The sequence below is a fragment of the Lampris incognitus genome, chromosome 4 (assembly GCF_029633865.1).
Source record: "Lampris incognitus isolate fLamInc1 chromosome 4, fLamInc1.hap2, whole genome shotgun sequence".
NCBI classification, from domain to species: Eukaryota; Metazoa; Chordata; class Actinopteri; order Lampriformes; family Lampridae; genus Lampris; species Lampris incognitus.
Window position 1 is genome coordinate 66,346,458 of NC_079214.1, and position 23,079 is coordinate 66,369,536.

Genomic DNA, 23,079 nt, shown 5'->3' on the forward strand with positions numbered 1-23,079 from the left:
GGGTCTGTATCTTTTTTCCTCCACAAAGTTATTAAACTCTGAAAACCCAAAACGGTCATACTGGCCGTCTTGGTCGTTCTGGTGTTCCCTCCGTTATTTGGCAGACCCACACACTCCATGCTGAAACCACCCTGCACTGTTTCTCTCCATCACCAACAGACTGAATGATCCCCACTGACCAGATGCTCTCGACCTGCGGTTGGTAAACTGGTCAGCTCTGACTGATCACCGGTCAGAGGTCATTTCCCACGTGCCTGCCGAAACAGGGAGGACAGCTGATGAAACTCGGGTTTCCTGTCTTGAACACAAGTCAAAATGAAGACCATCTCTCCAGATGAGAAGAACAGCATTCGAGGAATCTCCTTTGTAAGTAGGGGCCGAAGTGAGCCTCCACCAGAACTTTCTTCTCCTCCTTTCATGCTCTTCTCCCAACCTCGCCTCGTCTCCTGCTTCCTGTTCCCTTTGCTGCTGTTTGGGGGCCAGGTTTAATGACTGTGTGTGGGATGGAAAAGGGGAAAGCTACAAACAAAGATTACGTTCTCTTTCATTAACCCCCCATATAAGCATCATCCACCCATCCACCCATCCGTCCGTCTGTCTCTCTACATATTTGGTGACTGCACTCTTATTTTTTTCCTCATTTTTATTTTGTCTGTCTCCATCCAGCTCTCATTCTCCCTCCTCTCCTTTTTTTGTTGTGTTGGATCCCCCCCCCCTTTTCCTTCCCAATTGTATCCGGCCAATTACCCCACTCTTCCGAGCCGTCCCGGTCGCTGCTCCACCCCCTCTCCTGATCCGGGGAGGGCTGCAGACTACCACATGCCTCCTCCCATACATGTGGAGTCACCAGCCGCTCCTTTTCACCTGACAGTGAGGAGTTTCACCAGGGGGACGTAGCGCGTGGGAGGATCACGCTATTCTCCCCTCAAACAGGCGCCCCGACCGACCAGAGGAGGCGCTAGTGCAGCGACCAGGGCACATACCCACATCCGGCTTCCCACCCGCGGACACGGCCAACTGTGTCTGTAAAGACGCCCGACCAAGCCGGAGGTAACACGGGGATTCGAACCGGCGATGCCCGTGTTGGTAGGCAACGGAATAGACCGCTACGCTACCTGGACGCCTCTCTCCTCTCCTTGACTGTCTTTTTCTCTCTCTCAGATGAAGCTAGAGGGCAGATTCAGATGGAAGCGTGGGTCCATTGTCAACGATCCAGAAGCTCTCCCAGAATTAGATGACATAGAAGACCAACCCTCACCTGCAACCAGCATACCTCACCAGAACCAGCAGGACCTCGAACCCTCACAGTCAGTCACATTCATAGATCCTTCCTTTTATATTGTCATATTGGGCCCAACAGAACTATCATTGCCAGAGGCACAGTACCAGTACCATTCTGTGCCTGTACTAGGCCCGTCTCTGGGTTCTAGAAAGTGACTTATTGTATTTGTTGGAGTTGATGTTCAACATGAAAACTATTGTGACGGGCGTGAGCGACAGACCGATCTTTCTGTTGTGTCACTGTGGGGGTGTTCATGCTTCCTTCTGTTTCGCTGGGTCATGTTTGCATGTCTAGGTCCAATCCTCTGGATGATGCAGGATTCTTGTCCTTCAGCACGTTTTGCTGGATGTTGCCCATCATGTGGGGCCTGTTTAGGAACAAGCTGGACATGGGCTCGCTCACCATATCTCCCCTCGACGAGGCCGGAACCAATGGACAAAGGTCTGAGACACTTGCTGGCTGACAGGGCTCCTGCTCTGGGGGGAGAGGCTGAGCTCTGCAAAATAAAAACAAATTCCAGGTTATGAAAAATTCGGGAATTGGATTAAAATATAGTTGTGAAAATTGTGGTCATTTAGCCTTCACAGACATATAATGATTTGTTTTACACTGCTTTAGACACTTTCACTCACATGGCATTTGTAGAATTATGCTCAGCTATAGAGTGATAGGGTCTAGTTGTCCGCCGTATTGTCCAGTCACAGTCTGCATACTGTAACGATCACAGATGTGTAGACCCGCTTGCCCTTGGCTAACGGGTCAGACCCTTTATTCGACTGGTTAACGTAGTCGCCCGTGGCGCGGGTTATCTGGGTTCGTGTCCCGGCTGCGGCGGTTTCCGGCTGCCCCCCGAATTCGCTACATTGGCGTCAGAAGTGGGACGGCGAGGCCGTGAGGCCCTCGGAAGTGCGTGCGCCCAGAGGCGTGAGGGAGCTGGTATGCTGAAGCGTGGGGCCACGCATCCCGAAGGAGGGGGGGTAGTGTAACGTCCACAGATGCGTAGACTCGCTAGCCCTTGGCTAATGGGTCAGACCTTGTAGTCGCAGGCGACCCGGGTTCCCGTCCCGGCTGCTCCCTGAATTCGCTACAATACATTGTATTGAAAGTCAGCCAAAATCTTAAATCTTCAGTCTTGAATTCTGAAAACTAGCAGGAAGAAGACATTACTGTGTCACTTTTGGCGAGCCACCCTGTGTGGATAGTCTTTCCACGTCTCAGGTGTTTTTTACTGTGGTGTTTCAGTGATGGTTTAATGGGGCAAAACCTTCTGGCTTAAACCAATTAGAATGTCAACATGATTGCGTTTTGATTTGAATGTCTCAAATGTCTTGTGAAGGTTACAGAGTCTATGGGATGAGGAGGTGGAGAAGGTCGGGCTGGAGAAAGCTTCTTTCCTCCGAGTAGCTCTTCGCTTCCAGGGAACCACACTGGTGCCGTCTTGCTTTGTTGGTCTTCTTTTGATGTTCACTTCATTCTTGGGGCCGGTAAGTAATTTTATTTTCCTAACTACCCATATAGTTAGCAGTGGTATTTGTTCTTTATTGTTCACTCAAAGCCCGCTGGTCTTGACCCCGACTCTTCTGTACCGACCATGGCCATTTTTGAAGATGTTTGTTGCCATTTGCAGTAAGGATGCGCGATGTTGACACTTTGCTTGTATGTGCGGTGGCGCAGTGGTTAGCACGGTCGCCTCACAGCAAGAAGGTCCTGGATTCGAGCCCCGGGGTAGTCCAACATTGGGGGTCGTCCCGGGTCGTCCTCTGTGTGTAGGTTGCATGTTCTCCCCGTGTCTGTGTGGGTTTCCTCCGGGGGCTCTGGTTTCCTCCCACAGTCCAAAGACATGTAGGTCAGGTGACTCGGCCGTACTGAATTGTCCCTAGTGTGTGTGTGTGTGGGCCCTGTGATGGCCTGGTGGCCTGTCCAGGGCGTCTCCCCGCCTGCCGCCCAGTGACTGCTGGGATAGGCTGCTGAGAGCAGGATAAGCGGTTTGGATAATGGATGGATGGATGCTTATATATAATATAATATAATATAACATAATATAATATAATAAGCAGTGGTTTCAGCCGATACAGTACTGACACTGATGTATTTTGTTTCAGTCTGTGCCTTAGCTTTCACCAGTGAAGATGACCTTTTATCACACTGTAACTGTGGTACTTGGTGCAGATGTAGACTCCTAAACCCCCCCGGTAGCGTTATCATAAACCCTGCCCTGATTTATCCCTGGACACCGCTGCTTCCAAATGTTTGACTTTACTGAGACGAGACGAGACGAGACGAGATGAGCACAAACTCCTCCAACTGAAGGAGAACACATGTACAACTCACTCGGGCAACACGTTGTCTCACGTCTCCGCTCTGCATCTGTTCCGCCACACATCTTCACAGCTGCTCTCTAACTGACGACTGAATTCGTCACACGGGTGTCAGAAGTGGGATGGCGAGGCCGTGAGGCCAGCAGAAGCACGTGCGCCCAGAGGCGTGAGGGAGCTGGTATGCTGAAGTGCGGGGACGCGCTTCCTGAAGGAGGGGGGTAGTGTAACGACTTCGCATGAGTAGACTCGCTAGCCCTTGGCTAACGGGTCGGACCCTTCAGTCGACTGGTTAACGTAGTCGTCTGTGGTGCAGGCGACCAGGGTTCACGTCCCGGCTGCCCCCCGAAGTCACTACATCGGTGTCAGAAGGGGGATTCGAACCCACTATCCAAACTAAATACATATATACAAATTAAATACATATATCCAAACTAAGCAACAAAAAATCACAGTCCAAGAGGACGAATGCCAGCCAGGATGATTGTCGGAACTGCCGGTCTGCCGTGGTACTTGGACCCACCGGACACAGCACACCAGGCTCCCTCAGCCAATCCAACGCCAGCTGTCCCAGCCAGACACCCTTGACACACCTCTCCGCATGCCACACGAGGACACCAAAAACACAGCAAATGCTAGGCAAGGCCGCCGCCAGGCCGTCCTCGGAGTTATCGGAACTGCTGGTCTGCATCGGCTAGGGCTAGCAGTTAGCTTAGCCTTCCCCGCTTCCACGTCCTGTAAGACCACCTTTGGTGTTTCCTCTTTGGGCGCAGCGCCGGGTACGGCCCTGGGCCCACAGGACGCATCAGACCAAGCTCTCCCAGCCGATCCAGCACCAGCTCTCCCAGCCATCAAATGAAGACAAACTTAGATGTCTAAGTTTGCCGTCATCTTCCCACACCGGGGGCAGAACTGTGTTGCCAGATATTGGGCATAATTTTCACATCTGTCACAATAGTGATGACACATTTTTAAACAATTACCAGTAAGCTGATATATTGTGCACTCCTAATCTCTAGCCTTTATTTGACGGGACAGTAGAGACAGACAAGGAACACAGGGTGAAGAGAGAAGGGAACGACTTGCAGCAAAGGTTCTGTGGCCGGAATTAAAGCCGAAACCCTATGAACACGTGTGCCTATGTGGTACAGCATGGATGCTAAACCACAGGTTGCTTTTGGGATTTAAATAATCACTTCTGGGCAATAAAATTCTCAGAGTTGCAACTTGTGAATCAGCGCCAAGGTGGAAACTAACCTCAGCAGCACTGAAGATGTAGATACAACCAAACAGTCACTGCTACCACAGTAACCTGAGACACAGCTGTACTTTCATGAATGGTCATGAAGATTCATCATCAAAAATAGAGATATGCTATCTTCATGATCACAGGTCACAGCAGGTGTGTTAGCATGTATCTTTGAAGATGTGCTAATACTACGCTCGTAGCTACTCCTTGGCAACAGTCTGGTATTGAGCGGAAATATATTTCTTCCATTTACTGTCAAATGTTATACTGTCATTTGAACATTTATGTCAGTGATAAGAGTAACCTATGAGATATATATTAAGACTAATCAATGATCCTCCTCACTTCCTTGCTAGCTAAGTGATTAAAGTTCATTGGCTATTTGAGGCCTCATATTTTGGTAACGGTAAACAGGCTCATCTGTGTTTCCTTACAGGCAGTCCTGGTCCATGAGATCTTGACATATGTAGAACAGCCAGGGAGCTCAACTTTGATCTACGGAGTGGGTATGTGTGTTGCACTGTTCACCTCAGAGTTCTGCAAGAGCTTCTTCTTTTCTCTCTTGTGGGCGTTGAACCTGCGGACAGCTGTCAGGGTGAAGGGAGCCTTCTCCATGGTGGCGTTCCACAAGATTGTCTCTCTCCGCAGGAGCCGCTACATCTCTACAGGAGAGGTCAGGCTGCTTTGAATCCTCACTATCAAAACATGTAACACTTCTTTCTAGATAGCTGAACCTCGATTTTGTCACGAGAAGTTTATTGAACACCAGGCTTTTTTTTAAACCCTTGGTGCAAAAGGGTAAAACATTCATTTTACTATCACATGCTGCTGTTACAAGATGTATTTGCTTTTAGACAATCTGTCAGTGTACATGTTTAAGTTGATCATTTTTAAGAGGGCTCAGTGGATTGGCTCCAAGGCTTCAATGAAGGACCGAGGCCCTAGTGGACTTCAGTAGAAGACTTTTTTTTTTTTACCGAGCAACTCCCAAATATGAAAATGTGGAATAAGGGGCATCCGGATAGCATAGCGGTCTATTCCGTTGCCTACCAACGCGGGGATTGCCGGTTCGAATCCCTGTGTTACCTCCGGGTTGGTCGGGCGTCCCTACAAACACATTTGGCCGTGTCTGCAGGTGGGAAGCCCGATGTGGGTATGTGTCCTGATGGCTGCACTAGCGCCTCCTCTGGTCGGTCGGTCGGAGCGCCTGTTCAGGGGGCGGAGGGGGGAACTGGGGAGAATAGCGTGATCCTACCATGCGCTACATCCCGCTGGTGAAACTCCTCACTGTCAGGTGAAAAGAAGCAGCTGGCAACTCCACATGTATCGGAGGAGGCATGTGGTGGTCTGCAGCCCTCCCCAGATTGGCAGAGGGGATGGAGCAGCGACCGGGGCGGCTCGGAAGAGTGGGGTAATTGGCCAAGTACAATTGGGGAGGAAAATGGGGGGGGAAATTAATACGTCAGATGCTGATTTGTCTTCTTTCTACAGTAAACACATACCACTGCTGGATTATCTTCTCAATGCACTCCTACTGCTACAGTGCACAGCCAAGCACACCTGCAAGCGTCAGAAACCGTGACTGGCACGTGTATGCGTTCTTTAGGATCCTGTTCATTTCTAAAGAAAATGAATTTGCAGCATGAAAGTTAACTTTTGTGACCATCGGGCGTCATCAAATTCACCAAAACTAAAGAAAATAAGGCTAAATACTTTAAGGCAGGGCAGGAAAGGCTTTCAGTACACATGTGTGATGACTTTTAGCAGCTCCACGTTCATACACAAGAACACAACAAATCGACATTTGTCTGTCTTGTCCCTCTGTCCAGATGATCAATATTCTGGTCAGTGACGGCTACAGGCTGTTTGAGGCTTTCATCTTTTCAAGCCTCCTGGTGACGATGCCTATGATGCTAATAATTTGCATAATCTATTCCTGCTACATCCTTGGAGCCACCAGCCTCATAGGATTTGTGGTCTACTTCATCTCCATCCCCATACAGGTCTTTATTTTTTTTTCTCCCCAATCCTTTCATTTCTTATTTTAGAGATGTGACACATAACAGTATATCAGTGGTTGTTGGGATATAGCTTGAAGGGCAAAAGGAGGGAGGGCGGGAAGGGCAAAAGCATGGGTGGTAAAACTGTTTGACAGTACAAAAATAAAAGGTTGAAAATGGGTACAAGATATCAGAAATTGGTAAGTGGGGTGGTTGGGGGCATTGAGAAGTAGGTATGGGGGATGTTTGAGATGGGCTTGGTAAATATATGGACACAGGGAGAGTGTGTGGGATTTACATTTCATCATTTGAACAGGACTAGGAATTAGGACTGGAGAGGAGAGAGAGATAGCAATAGGCGTGGTGGTTGTTGAGGGCATGGGAGAGAGAAGACTAGAGAAGGAGATGGATGAGATTTGTAAGAGAATGAATAAAGAGATAAAGACATTAAACAAATAAACAGCATTGTAATGTACATACATACATACACTATATGGCCAAATGTATATGGACATCCCTTCTAATTGGTCGGTTTGGCTGTTTGAGTCACACCTACTGCTAACAGGTGCATCAAATCAAGCATACAGCCATGAAAACTGCTACAGACAAACACTGGCAGTAAAATGTGCCAAACTGAATTACGCAATTTTCCCTCAGGGATGAATAAAGTATTCTGATTCTGATTCTGAAGAGCTCAGTGACTTTCACCACGGTATTGTCATAGGATGCCAACTTCCAACAAGTCAGGTCACCAAATTTCTGCCCTGCTAGATCTGTCCTGGTCAACCGTGAGTCTGTTATTGCGAGGCATAAACGTATCAGAGCAACAACAGCTAAGCCATGTAGCGGTAGAACACACAACTTCACAGAACAGGACCGCCAAGGGATGAAGCGGGTAAAAATCGTTGGTCTTTAGTTCAGCCCCTCGCTTGCGAGCTCCAAACTACTTCTGGGAGCAACGTCAGCACAAGAGCTGTTCATCAGGAGCTTCATGAAATGGGTTTCCATTGCCAAGCAGTCGCACAAAAGCCTATCACCATGCACAATGCCAAGCATCGGCTGGAGTGGTGTAAAGCACAACACCGTTGGACTCTGAAGTTGTGGAAACACGTTCTCTGGAGTCACGAATCACACTTCACTATCTGGCAGTCTGACTAACCAATCTGGGTTTGGCGGATGTCAGCAAATGCTACCTGCCCGAATGCATAGTGTGAACAGTAAAGTTTGGCGGAGGAGGAATAATGGTCTAGGCCTATTTTTCATGGTTTGGGTTTGGCCCCTTAGGTCTGGTGAAGGGAACACTTAATACTACAGCATACAATGACATTCTAGAGAATTGTGTGCTTCTATTTGTGGCAACAGTTTGGGGAAGGCCCTTTCCTGTTTCAGCATGACAATGCCGCTGTGCACAAAGCAAGTCCATAAAGACATGGTTTGCCAAGTTTAGTGTGGAAGAACTTGACTGGCCCGCACAGAGCCCTGACCCCAACGCCATCCAACACCTTTGGGATGAATTGAATGCTGACTGTGAGCCGGGCCTTCTCTCCAAAATCAGTGCCCAGCCTCGCTAATGCTCTTGTAGCTGAATGGGAGTGAACCCCTGCAGCCATATTTCAAAAATCTAGTAGAAAGCCTTCCCAGAAGAGCGGAGGCTGTTAAGGCAGCAAAGGGGACCAACACCATTTATGCCCATGGTTTTGGAATGAGATGTTCAACAAGCGCATATGAATGTTCATGTCTCCACATACTTTTGGCCATGTAGAATACATACATACAATATACCATACCATATACATATAATGCAATATACAACAAACATAGACATGCAACGCAATATACAGCACATATAAAAATACACAGATATACTTAAAGACCATGTAAAACAATAATAAATATGCATACACACACACACAGACACACACAAAATGCACAACTGGTTCTGCCCCATTGAAACAATTATAATTGTCTACGCTAAAATACTGTCCTGATTTACAGCATCCTAAACTACAGCATATTTACTAAAGGTGATCTTTCTGCTATCAGCTGGCTGTGGCCAAGCTGATTTCTGTGTTCAGGCAGAGAACCATACTAGTAACAGACAGACGTGTCTGTATCATGAATGAGGTGCTCACCTGCATTAAACTAATCAAGATGTATGCCTGGGAGGACGCCTTTGAGAGGATGATTACAGGTATGAAGCTAGATGGAAATTTTCAATGTTTCTTATTATTTTATCAGAATATTGTACCAATCATGACTGAGTAGACTCACTAGCCGGTTGCCTAACGAGTCGGACCCTTTAGTCGGCTGGTTAGCGTAGTCACCCGTCGTGCGGGACAACTGGGTTCGCGTCCCGGCTGCGGCAGTTCCCAACTCCCAGTGGCCACTAGTAGGAAACTGTGTAACACTTTAGTAGGGGGAACATAAAAAAACTTAATTACTAGTGAATTAGTAATGATCAAGATGTCACTTAAGTATGGGGAACATTTTCTAAGTAACAAAAACTTAATTTACAGTAATTTAACACTATGAACACTTGTAGTTTTGTGTGTTGTTATGTAAGAACAGACCATATTCATTAAGTGCCAGTAAGGGAGAATAACTCTTCTTGTGGTACTCCCACCTTATAAAGGCCATACTAAGCAAAGCATATCGAGATGGTACTACTAATAAGCAATACTTCTGAGGTTATAGAGGGAAAACTCATAGTTCATGGCTTACTGGTTGTATAATAAGGCAATGCAGAATAAGGCATTCATGAGTATGTAATAATGACCAATTAAGAGCCAATACGTTGCTAATTTGCATGCTAATAAGCACCTAATTAACAGTGACTACGTTCCCCATACTAAAGTGTTACTGAAAAGTGGGGTTGTACTGAGCATACGAATGTGTGCGTCTGTGCGAATACACGGGACAAGACAAACGGTTTTATGTGAAGTCAAATTTCCCTGAAGAAATAAAGGATCAAAACAAACTTTTTCCTCAACTCAGAGATCAGGAAAATCGAGGGCAACCTGTTGGAGAAAGTCAGCTACATCCAGAATGCCAACCTTTCCCTTTCCCTCGTCCTCCCCGTCCTCGCAACCACCGTCACCTTCATAACCCACACCTTACTGGGTTTACCACTCAGCTCCACTGCGGTGAGTACCAACACACTCTGGCCACAAAGCCACATTTGTACTTTTTTAAAATCAGAAGATCTGGGCCTTCATTCAAATTCCCTGGAGCTGTCTGTCCTCTGTCACAACATCACAACGAAATCTGGCAAAGGAATATTGATATTTTTTCTGCACTTGGCTGATTCATCAAGCTCTGAACTGGTGAAAGCTCCTTACCAAACTTGACAGGTAGGAACAGATCCCTCGCAAGAACTGGACCACAAAGCTTTATTTGGACAGTAGATGGAGTTGGTCCAGAAAGTTGGATTTAAAAATTGCAGCCCTGGTATTCCCTTTGACCCAGAGCCACCAAACTTGGTGTAGAGAATTTTTTTTTTTACACTAAAGGAATTTTTTTTTTCAAGAACCTATAACTGCCATGATGGATTTTCCACCATCTTGGATTTTGTGTAAAACACAAAATAAAAAAACCTCAGGAAGTTATTGAAAGATCGACAGTAAAACTGACATGCAGGCAATATGGGCCAAGCTCTTTAAAACTTTAATTTTTGGTACTAAAAAAAGATGGCTGCTGCGTACCAACACGGGGATCGCCGGTTCGAATCCCCGTGTTACCTCGGGCGTAACTACGGCACAATTGGCCGTGTCTGCGGGTGGAAAGCCGGATGTGGGTGTGTGTCCTGGTCGCTGCACTAGCGCCTCCTCTGGTCGGTCGGGACGCCTGTTCGGGGGGGGGGAACTGGGGGGAATAGCGTGATCTCCCACGCGCTACGTCCCCCTGGCGAAACTCCTCACTGTCGGGTGAAAAGAAGTGGCTGGCGACTCCACATGTATCAGAGGAGACATGTGGTAGTCTGCAGCCCTCCCCGGAACAGCATAGGGGCTGGAGCAGCGACAGGGACCGCTCTAGTGGGGTACACTAGCCTGATACAACTGGGGAGAAAAATGGGGGAAAATCCCCCCGAAAAAAAAAAGGCTGCTGTCAAACGATGAACTTGATTGTGGTGGTGGTTTCTGTATCTGAAAGAGGCTTACAACTTTTGACCGGTAAAAGTAAATTTACCAATTTTGGGGGGATATGCAGATATGGGTCAAAAGTAAGCCCGTGCAATATTTTGCTGAGGGGGTGCAAAGTGGCGCTGGTACAGCCAGTTGAATTCAAAGGCCAGCAATTCAAAAGGCCTTCTAAACTTATTTTTTTTGGGGGGGGGGGGTGGATTTTGGACGTCTTAAAAAAACGTGACCACAACTTGATTGGGAATGTGGTGTCCTGCATTCATAATTCAGAGGCTTATTGCATTTCATTTGTAAAAGGCAATGAAAACTGGCAAATTTTTCATATATGTTTACAAATCATGAGAGGAGAGAACTGGTAAAACATATCTAATGTGCCTGATGAATTAATCTTATCGAAAAATATTGCATCTTAAAATAACTTGCAACACATTTCACTACACACCTAAGGATCAGCCCATTGCTCATTAATCTATCCTGGTAGTTAACGGTGCTGGTGTGTAACAATGAATATGAAAAAAGGATCACAATACAACAAATACACTGATCATTCTAATAATCGAAATGACAGCACTGATTCTCAATCATCTCAACGAGAGACCGAGGGAGAGAGAAGCAGACAGACAGACCAGGCATGCAACAGGCGGGCTTATATGCTTATGGCAGTCATGAAGATATACAGACAGACAGAAATGGAAGAGTTCAGATGACATCCAATTTTGACTGCAGACAAGCGTGCCTCAAATTTTCTAAATTGGCAGTTATTATGACTTTAAAACTACCGAATGTCGTCCGTGTAGCAGTGATGGTTAATTCTAAAAATGTGGATTTTATGGTCAAAGAGGTGAGATATATACAAAAAAAGCAAAAGACCAAGAACTGAGCTCAGGGGTACACCAAAGTTCAACGCAGAACATCCCGATGTAGCATTTCCCTAACAATAGGCTCAAATAGGTGCCAACACACAATGCGTAGGTGAAGAACCACCCTCCAAGATCCTCTTGCAGAAGTTATGGAGCAAAAACACCTTTTCAGGCTTAGATCTTTTCATTGCCATTTACAAATTTCATTATACCTTGTTTAACTACTGTGTATGACATAGGCTATATTGTTTGCTGGAAAACCATTCTTAATAATAACAATAATAACTTATTATGTTGAACATGTGTGCTCTTATCATATGAATGGTATATAATATAGAAGCTGTTAGCTAAAGGAGTTGAATCAAGTGCAACTGGACTTGGTATACATCTGTGAAGACGTTTCGCCTCTCATCCAAGAGGCTTTCTCAGTTCATGCCTTTCTGACTAGACCTGTCACGTATCTGGAAAGACCTAAAAGCAGACAGGACAACCAGGTAAGGAAGAAATCAAGTCTTTATAGAAGTGGCAGGTCCCAGGAGTAGAGCAGGAGTTGGCTCAGTGGCAGGCTGAAGTCCCGGAGAGCAAAAAATCAGACAGGCAGGCAAAAATGCAAAAACTATGAACATCAGAGAATGCAGGCTAGGACTGGACATGGAATAACCTTTAGGCAACAACCCATGAATGGCTACGGTCCAGCAAAGGCTGGTCCACAGTGGAGGCTTCTTAAAGGTGAGGGTGATTGCTTGATGGCCAGCAGGTGTGTTGATTGAAACCATGGAGAGGTGTGCCAGAGTGAAGGAGGAGGAGTGAGCAGGCGTCAAGGGAGAAGGGTTGTGACAGTACTCCCTCTCCGAGGGGTGCCACCGGGCGACCCACCAGGCCTGTCAGGGTGTGTCCTGTGGAAGTCCCGGACGAGGGTTGCATCCAGGACAAGGCGACGAGGGACCCAACACCTTTCCTCCGGGCCATATCCCTCCCAGTCAACGAGATACTTGCTTAGACGAACAGTCTAAGCAAGATGATCGTCGATCATGCGATGAGGTGGGGGCCGGAGGAAGTAGAGGGCTGGTAGAGACAGGTCACATGGAAGGAAGGATGAACCCGGAGAGTGCAGGGCAGCTTCAGATGGACCACAGAGGGGTTAATGACTTTGACAATGGAAAAGGGACCAATATACCTGGAGGACAGTTTTTTAGCATCCGATTTCAAAGGTAGGTCCTTGGTAGAGAGCCATACCTGGTCACCGGGGGAGTAGTCCAGAGCAGGGGTGCGATGACGATCAGCCAAGCGCTGGTAACGGCCGGAGGCCCTGAGCAGTGCAGCAAGGGCTCGCCACCAGGTCCTACGGCACCGACGGACATGGGCCTGGACAGATGGAACCGGAATGTCCTCCTCCAGAGAAGGAAAAAGGGGAGGCTGATAGCTGTAAAGGCATTCAAAAGGGGACAACCCAGTAACAGACGATGGCAAGGTGTTATGGGCGTATTCTACCCAGGGAAGTTGAGAGGACCAAGAGGATGGGTTGGCAGACACCAGTCTCTAATACCTGGTTGGCCCTCTCGGCCTGGCCATTGGTCTGAGGATGGAACCCCGATGACAGACTGACGGTGGCACCGATGGCAGAGCAGAAAGCAGAAGTGAACTGGGGACCACGGTTAGACACTATATCACAGGGAAGACCGTGGACCCGGAAAACCTCCCTGACCAGCAGATCCGCAGTCTCTCGGGCCAAAGGCAGTTTAGACAAGGGCAAAAAAATGAACAAATTTACTGAAGCGATCAACAAGTCAGTACAACGGTATTACCATCGGAGGCGGGCAGACCAGAGACGAAATCCAAGGCCAGATGCGACCAGGGACGGTGTGGAACAGGCAGGGGGCACAGCAGACTGGCACTGACCCGAGTGGAGGGCTTATTCTGGGCACAAACAGGACAGGCAGACACAAAAGACCTAGTATCCTCCTTCATGGAAGGCCACCAGAACCGCCTATACGGAGGAAGGCTAGGGTACGGGTTACTCCAGGATGGCAAGTAAGTTTGGAAGAGTGAGCCCACTGCAACACACTAGATTTAACCGCATCTGGAACAAACAAGCGCCCAGGGGGACCGTTACCTGGGTCGAGCTGAGTCTGTTGTGCTGCTATGACCTCCCCTTAAATGTTCCAGGTGACAGCCGCAGCAGGTAGAGGGAACGATGGTGTCAGGTTGGAGCTTGGGCTCAGACTCCTTCCCATGCACACGAGACAGAGCACCGGGCTTGGCATTCCTGGAGCCAGGTCTGTAAGTCAAAGAAAAATTAAAACAACCAAAAAAGAGCCCCCACCTGGCTTGGCGTGCATTGCTGACTGGATGTATTCCAGGTTCTTATGGTCAGTCCACACTATAAAAGGAAGCTCAGACCCCTCCAGAAAATGTCGCCATTCCTCTAGTGCCAATTTCACTGCCAGGAGCTCATGATTCCCCACATCGTAGTGCCTTTCAGCTGGGGAGAGACAGGAAGGCACAGGGGTGTGTCTTGCCATCCTCATTGGATCGCTGAGAAAGGCCCGCCCCCACCCCAATCTCAGAGGCGTCCACTTCCACAACGAACTGCTTGGTTGGGTCTGGCTGTATGAGGATAGGAGCTGTGGTGAAGCGGTGCTTGAGGGCTTGGAACGCTGCCTCTGCTACAGGGGTCCACAGGAACTGTCTGGAGGTAAGAGCAGTTAGTGGGGCCGCAACACGGCTGTAATTGGGGATGAACCGTCTGTAGAAGTTGGCAAAACCGAGAAACCTCTGAAGCTGCTTACGGCTGGTCGGGCTTGGCCACTCAAGAACCGCTCTTACCTTGGCGGGGTCCATTCTCACCTGCCCATCGACTACGATGTAGCCCAGAAAGGTGACTGAAGGAGCATGGAATTCGCACTTCTCTGCTTTTACGAAAAGGCGGTTCTCCAGAAGACGTTGAAGGACGTGCATGACATGCTCGGACAGGTCTCTGGAAAAAAAAAAACAGGATATCATCCAGGTAAACAAAACGATCCAACATGTCACGTAGGATGTCGTTGACCAGACTCTGGAAGACAGCTGGGGCATTAGTGAGACCAAACGGCATCACCAGATATTCAAAATGCCCCAAGGGGGTGTTGAAGGCAGTCTTCCATTCATTTCCGTCTCGAACCCAGACCAGGTGGTAAGCATTGCGGAGGTCTAGTTTAGTGAACATTGTTGCTCCCTGGAGAGAATCAAAAGCAGAAGTCATGAGGGGCAGAAGGTACTTATTTTTGACGGTGATGTTATTGAGGCCTCTATAGTCAATACATGGCCGGGGGGTCTTGTCTTTCTTGGCCACAAAAATGAACCCCGCACCAAGGGGTGACGATGAAGGGCGAATAAGACCAGCAGCCAAGGAGTCCTTGATGTACTTCTCCGTGGACTCCTGCTCAGGCTTGGAGAGGCTATATAGGCGGCTGCTGGGGAGGGGAGTGCCCGGCAGCAGGTCAATAGCGCAATCATAGGGGCGATGAGGAGGCAGGGAGAGAGCTTGCTGCTTGTTGAACACGGCTTGGAGGTCATGGTACTCAGGAGGCACCAGTGACAGGTCAGAGGTCTCAGGGCTTGACACCTGACAGGGGACAGACTGAGGCAGAGCAGACTGGAGGCATGTGGCATGACAGACGGGACTCCAACTTGAAATTCTGGCCGATGACTAATCAATATGGGGACTATGCTTAACAAGCCAGGGATGACCAAGTATAATGGGAACAAATGGAGAATTGATAACCAAAAAAACGTAACTCCTCTTGATGGTTTCCCGACAGCAGGAGGCGCACAGGCTTAGTCTTAGAGGTTATCCGGGCCAGGAGACGTCCACCCAGGGCATTAGCTTCAAGAGGCTGGTCCAGATTCACAGTGGCAAGACCTAACTGCTTCACAACCATGCATCCAAAAAAACTTTCATCAGCTCCAGAGTCAATTAAAGCCAAAAGTTTAGTGGACTGACCTTTAAAACTGATGGTAGCTTGCAATTGGGTATGTGGACGAGGAGACAGAGGGCAGACAGTTGGGCTCGCGAGGATCCTCCCCCTCCCTCGTGAGCCTGCTAGTATTGACGGACGGTGAGGGCAGGAGGCGAGAAAGTGACCAGGCTGACCACAATATAAGCAGCTGTTCTTGGTGATGCGATGTTGACACTCCTCCGGGTCGAGCCGGAAGCGGCCGAGTTGCATCGGCTCCGAAGCTGGGGAAGAATCACGCCTCGGGCTTTCTTGGAGGACGTCAGCCTCAGTCGAGCGAGCTCGGCCCCCAGCATTTGGAGGTGTGGCCCGTGGAAAGTTGTTGTGACCAGGAAAGCGGCGCGTCCTCTCTCTCCTCCACACGAATGGCCAGGGTAACCAATTCCTCCGACCCTCCAGGCTCGGGGTAGGAAACCAATTCGTCCTTTATGGATTCGCTTAGACCGTTGGCAAACCCGGCCTGGAGGGACTCGTTGTTCCATCCGCTCTCCGCTGATAGCGTACGGAACTCAACTGAGTAGTCAGCGACGCTGCGGGAACCCTGGCAGAGAGAGATCAGTCTTTTTGAAGCATCCTTTCCCCGCACGGGATGATCAAAAACCTGGCGAAAAGCAGTGGTGAACTCAGCGTAGGATGAGGAAGTGGAGGCCCGCATCTCCCACACCGCTGTAGCCCAAGCCAGAGCGCTTCCCCGGAGAAGACCCATGATGTAAGCGACTTTGGCTCCATCCGTGGAATATGACTGGGGCTGCTGGTTAAACACAATCTCACACTGCATCAAAAAAGGGCGACAAAGTCCAAAATCTCCATCATACTTATCGGGCGGGGCAACCCATGGTTCCTTAGCCGAAGTTGATGGCGCTGAGGGTGGCGGAGCTGGAGGGGTGGGACCCGGGCGAGCGGAGGCACCAAGCTGGGTCTGGATTCTGGAGATCCTTGAGCTGAGCTCACGGAGGGCGTCAATCATCCCCTGTAGCCCCTGGCTGTGCTGGCTGAGGACCGATTCCTGGTTGGCTACAGCCTGGCAGACCGTGGCCAGGTCTGTGGTGGAATGGTCTGCTGGGTCTATAGTGGCTGGAACGTACCGTCACGTATCTGGAAAGACCCAAAAGCAGACGGGACAACCAGGTAAGGAAGAAATCAAGTCTTTATAGAAGTGGCAGATCCCAGGAGAAGAGCAGGAGTTGGCTCAGTGGCCGGGAGACTGGCAGGCTGAAGTCCCGGAGAGCAAAGAGCAAAAAATCAGACAGCCAGGCAAAAATGCAAAAACTATGAACATCAGAGAATGCAGGCTAGGACTGGACGTGCAATAACCTTTAAGCAACAACCCATGAATGGCTCCGTTCCAGCAAAGACTGGTCCACATTGGAGGCTTCTTAAAGGTGAGGGTGATTGCTTGATGACCAGCAGGTGTGTTGATTGAAACCATGGACAGGTGTGCTAGAGTGAAGGAGGAGGACGAGTGAGCAGGCGTCAAGGGAGAGGGGTTGTGACAAGACCAAGCTAGTCTGACTGGCTGGTGATGAGACTCAGAATTAGTCCTCTAGGAGTCGTTGTCAGAGCTATAGATGTCCATGGCTCTTTGTGATCCGATGTTTACCAACGCCCGTCGCTAACAGAGCCATAGATATGCGTGGCTCTTTTGTGTACCGATGTTTGATCGCGCCCGTCGTTATCGGAGCTATTGATATGCGTGGCTCTCCTGTGCTCCGATGTCCAGCCGCGCCCGTCGCCATCGGAGCTATTGATTTGCATTTGTTTAGCAGCGACGGTCGTTGGGGGTGTTAGTTTCGACTTCATTATTCAGTGGTCATGAGAGTTGTTGGAGCCGTTAGGGACCGACTGTTGTTCTTGGAGGCAAGGCTTCTCGAGTCTCGTGGGTAGAGATGAAAGGACGTCATTGTAAGTGGGAGATAGGTGGTGTCACGGACCTCCTCCTCTGTTGAGGGATGGTTTTTCCAGTTTCACATAGATGGCTTCCTTCACCCCTCTTTCAAACCATCTATCTTCTCAGTCCAAAATGTGTACGTTGCTGTCCTCGAAGGAGTGTGTCTTCTCCTTTAGGTGTAGATAGACTGCTGAGTCTTGTCCTGAGGAGTTTGGCCTTCTGTGTTGGGCCATCCGTTTGTGTAGTGGTTGTTTGGTTTCTCCTATGTATATGTCAGTGCAATCCTCATTGCATTGTACAGCATAGACCAGATTGCTTTTTTGGGTGTGTGGTACATGGTCTTTGGGATGAACCAGTCTTTGTCGGAGTGTGTTGCTGGGTTTGAAGTATACCGGGATGCGGTGTTTCTTGAAAATTCTCCTGAGTTTGTCGGAGACCCCAGAAACATACGGGATGACTGTGCTATTCCTTCTGTTCCTTTTCTCCTTGTTGCTCACCTAGTTGGTCTTTTTGGAACGTGTTGCAGTTTTCACAAAGGTCCAACTGGGGTAGCTGCAGGTTTTTAAAGCTCCCCTCAGGTGTTTGTGTTCTTCCCGTTGGGCCTGAGTGCTGCTGGGCACATTATCAGCTCTGTGTTGCAGAGTTCTGACGACGCTCAGTTTGTGTTCCAGAGGGTGGTGTGAGTCGAAAAGTAGATATTGGTCTGTGTGTGTAGGTTTCCTGTAAACCCCAATGTGGAGGCTCCTGTCTTTCCCAATGTGGATGTCGCAGTCCAAGAAGGGCAAACTGTTTTTCTTTACGTCTTCCCTTGTGAACTTAATGTTCTTGTCCACTGAGTTGATGTGTTTGGTAAACGCTTGCACCTCTTGTGTTTGGATTTTGACCCATGTGTCATCCACATACCTGAACCAGTGGCTCGGAGGTGTTCCTCTGAAGGAGTTCAGGGCCCTGTGTTCAACCTCTTCCATATATAAGTTGGCCACAATGGGAGATTCTGGTGAGCCCATAGCACTGCTGTGTTTCTGTCTGTAAGACTGGCCCCTGAATTGGAAATATGTAGTGTTCAGAAAAAGGTCCAGTAGTTGGCAAATCTGGTCTGGACTGAGGTTGGTCCTATTGTGGAGGGTGTCGTCCCATAGCAAACGTTGCCTCACAGTTTCCAAAGCCTCCATGGTTGGGATGCAGGTGAGGTCACATTGTAGGATACCATGGTTTCATCCGGTTCCAGTTTTACGCCTTGGACCTTGTCCACGAAGTCAATGGAGTTTTGGATATGTTGAGGTGTTTCGTCCACTACAGGGGTCAAGATGTTATCTATATGTTTGGCAATGTTGTACGTGACCGAGTTTATGCTGCCGACGATGGGCCTGAGGGGGGTTCCATCTTTATGGATCTTAGGGAGTCCATATATGCATGGAATGTTATCTTGTGGGTAGAGGCGGTGGTATTGTATCCGATCAATGGCTCCTCCTTTCTGTAGTTTCTGTAGGTATTCTATTATTCTCCTCTTGTAACCACTAGTAGGATCGCATCTCAGAGGTTCATAGGTGTCGGTGTCGCTGAGTAATGACGTGATCTTGGCGTGGTAGTCTGTTGTGTTGAGGATAACCGTGCATCTCCCCTTATCTGTTGGAAGGATAGTGATGGTTTCATCCTTACTCAGGGCTGTCATGGCTTTCCTTTCCTCCATGGTTAGGTTGGAAGGAGGGAGTTTCGCATTGGACAGAGCATTGGACAGAGGTTAAAGGTATCAGCAGCTCTTGGAGACTTTGGAAACTGTGACGCAACATTTGCTACGGGACGACACCATCCACAATAGGACCAACCTCAGCCCAGACCAGATTTGCCAACTACTGGACCTTTGCCTGAACACTACATATTTCAAATTCAGGGGCCAGTTTTACAGACAGAAACACTGCTGTGCAATGGGCTCACCAGTATCGCCCATTGTGGCCAACTTATATACATTGCATCTGGAAAGTATTCACACCCCTTCACTTTCCCCACATTTTGTTATGTTACAGCCTTATTCCAAAATGGATTAAATTCCTTTTTTTTCCTCATCAATCTATACACAATACACCATAATGACAAGGTGAAAAAGGTTTTGTAGAAATTTTTGCAAATTTATTAAAAATAAAAAACTGAAATATTGCATGTACATAAGTATTCACACCCTTTGCTATCACACTCAAAATTGAGCTCAGGTTCATCGTGTTTCCACTGATCATCCTTGAGATGTTTCTACATCTTGATTGGAGTCCACCTGTAGTAAATTCAATGGATTGGACATGATTTGGAAAGGCACACACCTGTCTATATAAGGTCTCACTGTTGACAGTGCATGTCAGAGCAGAAAACAAGCCATGAAGTCAAAGGAATTGTCTGTGGACCTCCGAGACAGGATTGTGTCGAGGCACAGATCTGGGGAAGGGTACAAAAAAAATCTACAGCTTTGAAGGTCCCGAAGAGCACAGTGGTCTCCATCATTCGTCAATGGAAGAAGTTTGGATCCACCAGGACTCTTCCTAGAGCTGGCCACCCAGCCAAACTGAGCAATCGGGGGAGAAGGGCCTTGGTCAGGGAGGTGACCAAGAACCCAATGGTCACTCTGACAGAGTGTACTTGTACTTATGTACATGCAATATTTCAGTTTTTTATTTTTAACAAATTTGCAAAAATGTCTACAAAACCTTTTTCGCTTTGTCATTATGGGGTATTGTATGTAGATTGATGAGAAAAAAAGGAATTTAATCCATTTTGGAATGGAATAAATGTGGGGAAAGTGAAGGGGTGTGAATACTTTCCGGATGCACTGTATGGAAGAGGTAGAACACAGGGCCTTGAACTCCTTCAGAGGAACACCTCCGAGCCGCTGGTTCAGATATGTGGACGACACATGGGTCAAAATCCAAACACAAGAGGTGCAAGCGTTTACCAAACACATCAACTCAGTGGACAAGAACATTAAGTTCACAAGGGAAGACGTAAAGAAAAACAGTTTGCCCTTCTTGGACTGCGACATCCACATTGGGAAAGACAGGAGCCTCCACATTGGGGTTTACAGGAAACCTACACACACAGACCAATATCTACTTTTCGACTCACACCACCCTCTGGAACACAAACTGAGCGTCGTCAGAACTCTGCAACACAGAGCTGATAATGTGCCCAGCAGCACTCAGGCCCAACGAGAAGAACACAAACACCTGAGGGGAGCCTTAAAAACCTGTGGCTACCCCAGTTGGACCTTTGTGAAAACTGCAACACGTTCCAGAAAGACCAACCAGGTGAGCAACGAGGAGAAAAGGAACAGAAGGAATAGCACAGTCATCCCGTATGTTTCTGGGGTCTCCGACAAACTCAGGAGAATTTTCAAGAAACACCGCACCCCGGTGTACTTCAAACCCAGCAACACACTCCGACAACGACTGGTTCATCCCAAAGACCGTGTACCACACACCCAAAAAAGCAATCTGGTGTATGCTGTACAATGCAATGAGGATTGCACTGACCTATACATAGGAGAAACCAAACAACCACTACACAAACGGATGGCTCAACACAGAAGGCCAAACTCCTCAGGACAAGACTCAGCAGTCTATCTACACCTAAAGGAGAAGACACACTCCTTCGAGGACAGCAGCGTACACATTTTGGACTGAGAAGATAGATGCTTTGAAGGAGGTGTGAAGGAAGCCATCTATGCAAAACTGGAAAAACCATCCCTCAACAGAGGAGGAGGTCCGTGACACCACCTATCTCCCACTTACAATGACGTCCTTTCATCTCTACCCAGGAGTCTCAAGAAGCCTAGCCTCCAAGAACAACAGTCGGTCACTAACGGCTCCAACGACTCTCATGACCACTGAACGATGAAGTCGAAACTAACACCCCCAACGACCGTCGCTGCTAAATAAATGCAAATCAACAGCTCCGATGGCGAAAGGCGCGGCTGGACATCGGAGCACAGGAGAGCCACTCATATCTATGGCTCTGTTAGCGACGGGCGTTGGTAAACATCGGATCACAAAGAGCCACGCATATTAATAGCTCTGACAACGACTCCTAGAGGATAAATTCTGAGTCTCATCACCAGCCAGTCAGACTAGCTTGGTCTAGTCAGAAAGGCACGAACTGAGGAACCCTCTTGGATGAGAGGCGAAACGTCTTTATGGATATATACCAAGTCCAGTTGCACTTGATTCAACTCCTTTCGATAACCACGACCTGGATGAATGAGAACATTCACAGAAATAGAAGCTGTTATTTTCCAGTGAGTGTGGATTCTGCTTATTACATTTTCTGATGTCACTTCAGAGCAGAGCATCTGCTATGCTCTGCTATTAGCTATTGCTATAGCTAATAATACCATACAATATAATACAATAGCTATAGCATAGCTATATGCTATGCTATTAGCACCAGATAACACCTACCAGTGATAGCTGGTATTAAAAGTATGGCAAATGTTATCGAAATACATGCATGGGGCAGTAGCGTTTGATATTGAGCCTGTAAAAAAAAGTGTCAAGACATGTGTGACCATTTATGAGAAAGTTGTGGCTGTTATGGTTGTTCTAATGTCATGAGGAGGTAACATGCAGTCTGACGGGAGAGCCATATGTGTCATCACATACACTGAATGCTGAGAATCCATTGGTGTCACTCGTCAGCACAGACACAAAATTAGTAAGCCAAAATCAACCCGAGTGACTGGGAAGGCAGCAAGTAGGATTTAAACTAATAGAGTTCTTCAGTGCAGGAAAACGGTGTAAAAAGTAATTGATTTAATGACCTACAATCCCAGTGCTTCAAGTCTTGTGCTGAGCCGACCTAATGTCAGATCATTTACAAAAGTGGTGCAAGAGATTTCTCTGAGCGGTTAAAAAATTCACTTGAGGCATTCATGATATTGTCCATGACCATGTAATTCTGCTTAAAACATAGTTTCAGAGACAGAGGTCTCTCTTAGTTTTATTAGCTCTTTATTTTCAATCCTTCACATGAATGGTTAATTTATATAATAATCTGTTTTCCTACCTGTATTTTTTTTTACCATGGGTTTACTTTTCCTTTAACTGTCTTACTCTGTGTTATACTTTCAGGCCTTTACCTACGTTGCCATCTGTAATTCCACGAGGTTCGTTTTGGCGATATTGCCCATCGCTGTAAAGACCACTGCTGAGGCTTTTGTGGCTCTGGCCCGAATGAAGGTAATTAAAAGGCCCTCTCATACAGGTACCATCTACAGGTACAGGTTTTGTGCTCTTCCAGGTAGTTCATTATATTCACCTGTTCAAGTTATTCCAGCCTCCAATAAGGGAGGATATATATGTGCAACAACAGGT

At 47.8% G+C, this 23,079-nt stretch overlaps 1 protein-coding gene across 1 annotated transcript in view; it reads left to right on the top strand.

The window, feature by feature from the left end:
* Positions 1-315: 315 nt before the first annotated feature.
* abcc12 (ATP-binding cassette, sub-family C (CFTR/MRP), member 12) overlaps positions 316-23,079 on the top strand; it is a 63,448-nt gene continuing 40,684 nt past the window's right edge. Inside the window, exons 1-9 of the mRNA XM_056279408.1 lie at positions 316-366; positions 1,162-1,307; positions 1,577-1,723; positions 2,619-2,766; positions 5,283-5,519; positions 6,676-6,849; positions 8,890-9,037; positions 9,841-9,989; positions 22,837-22,944. Of these exons, the coding sequence (XP_056135383.1) occupies positions 316-366; positions 1,162-1,307; positions 1,577-1,723; positions 2,619-2,766; positions 5,283-5,519; positions 6,676-6,849; positions 8,890-9,037; positions 9,841-9,989; positions 22,837-22,944 (1,308 nt within the window). The remainder of the gene's footprint in view (positions 367-1,161; positions 1,308-1,576; positions 1,724-2,618; positions 2,767-5,282; positions 5,520-6,675; positions 6,850-8,889; positions 9,038-9,840; positions 9,990-22,836; positions 22,945-23,079) is intronic.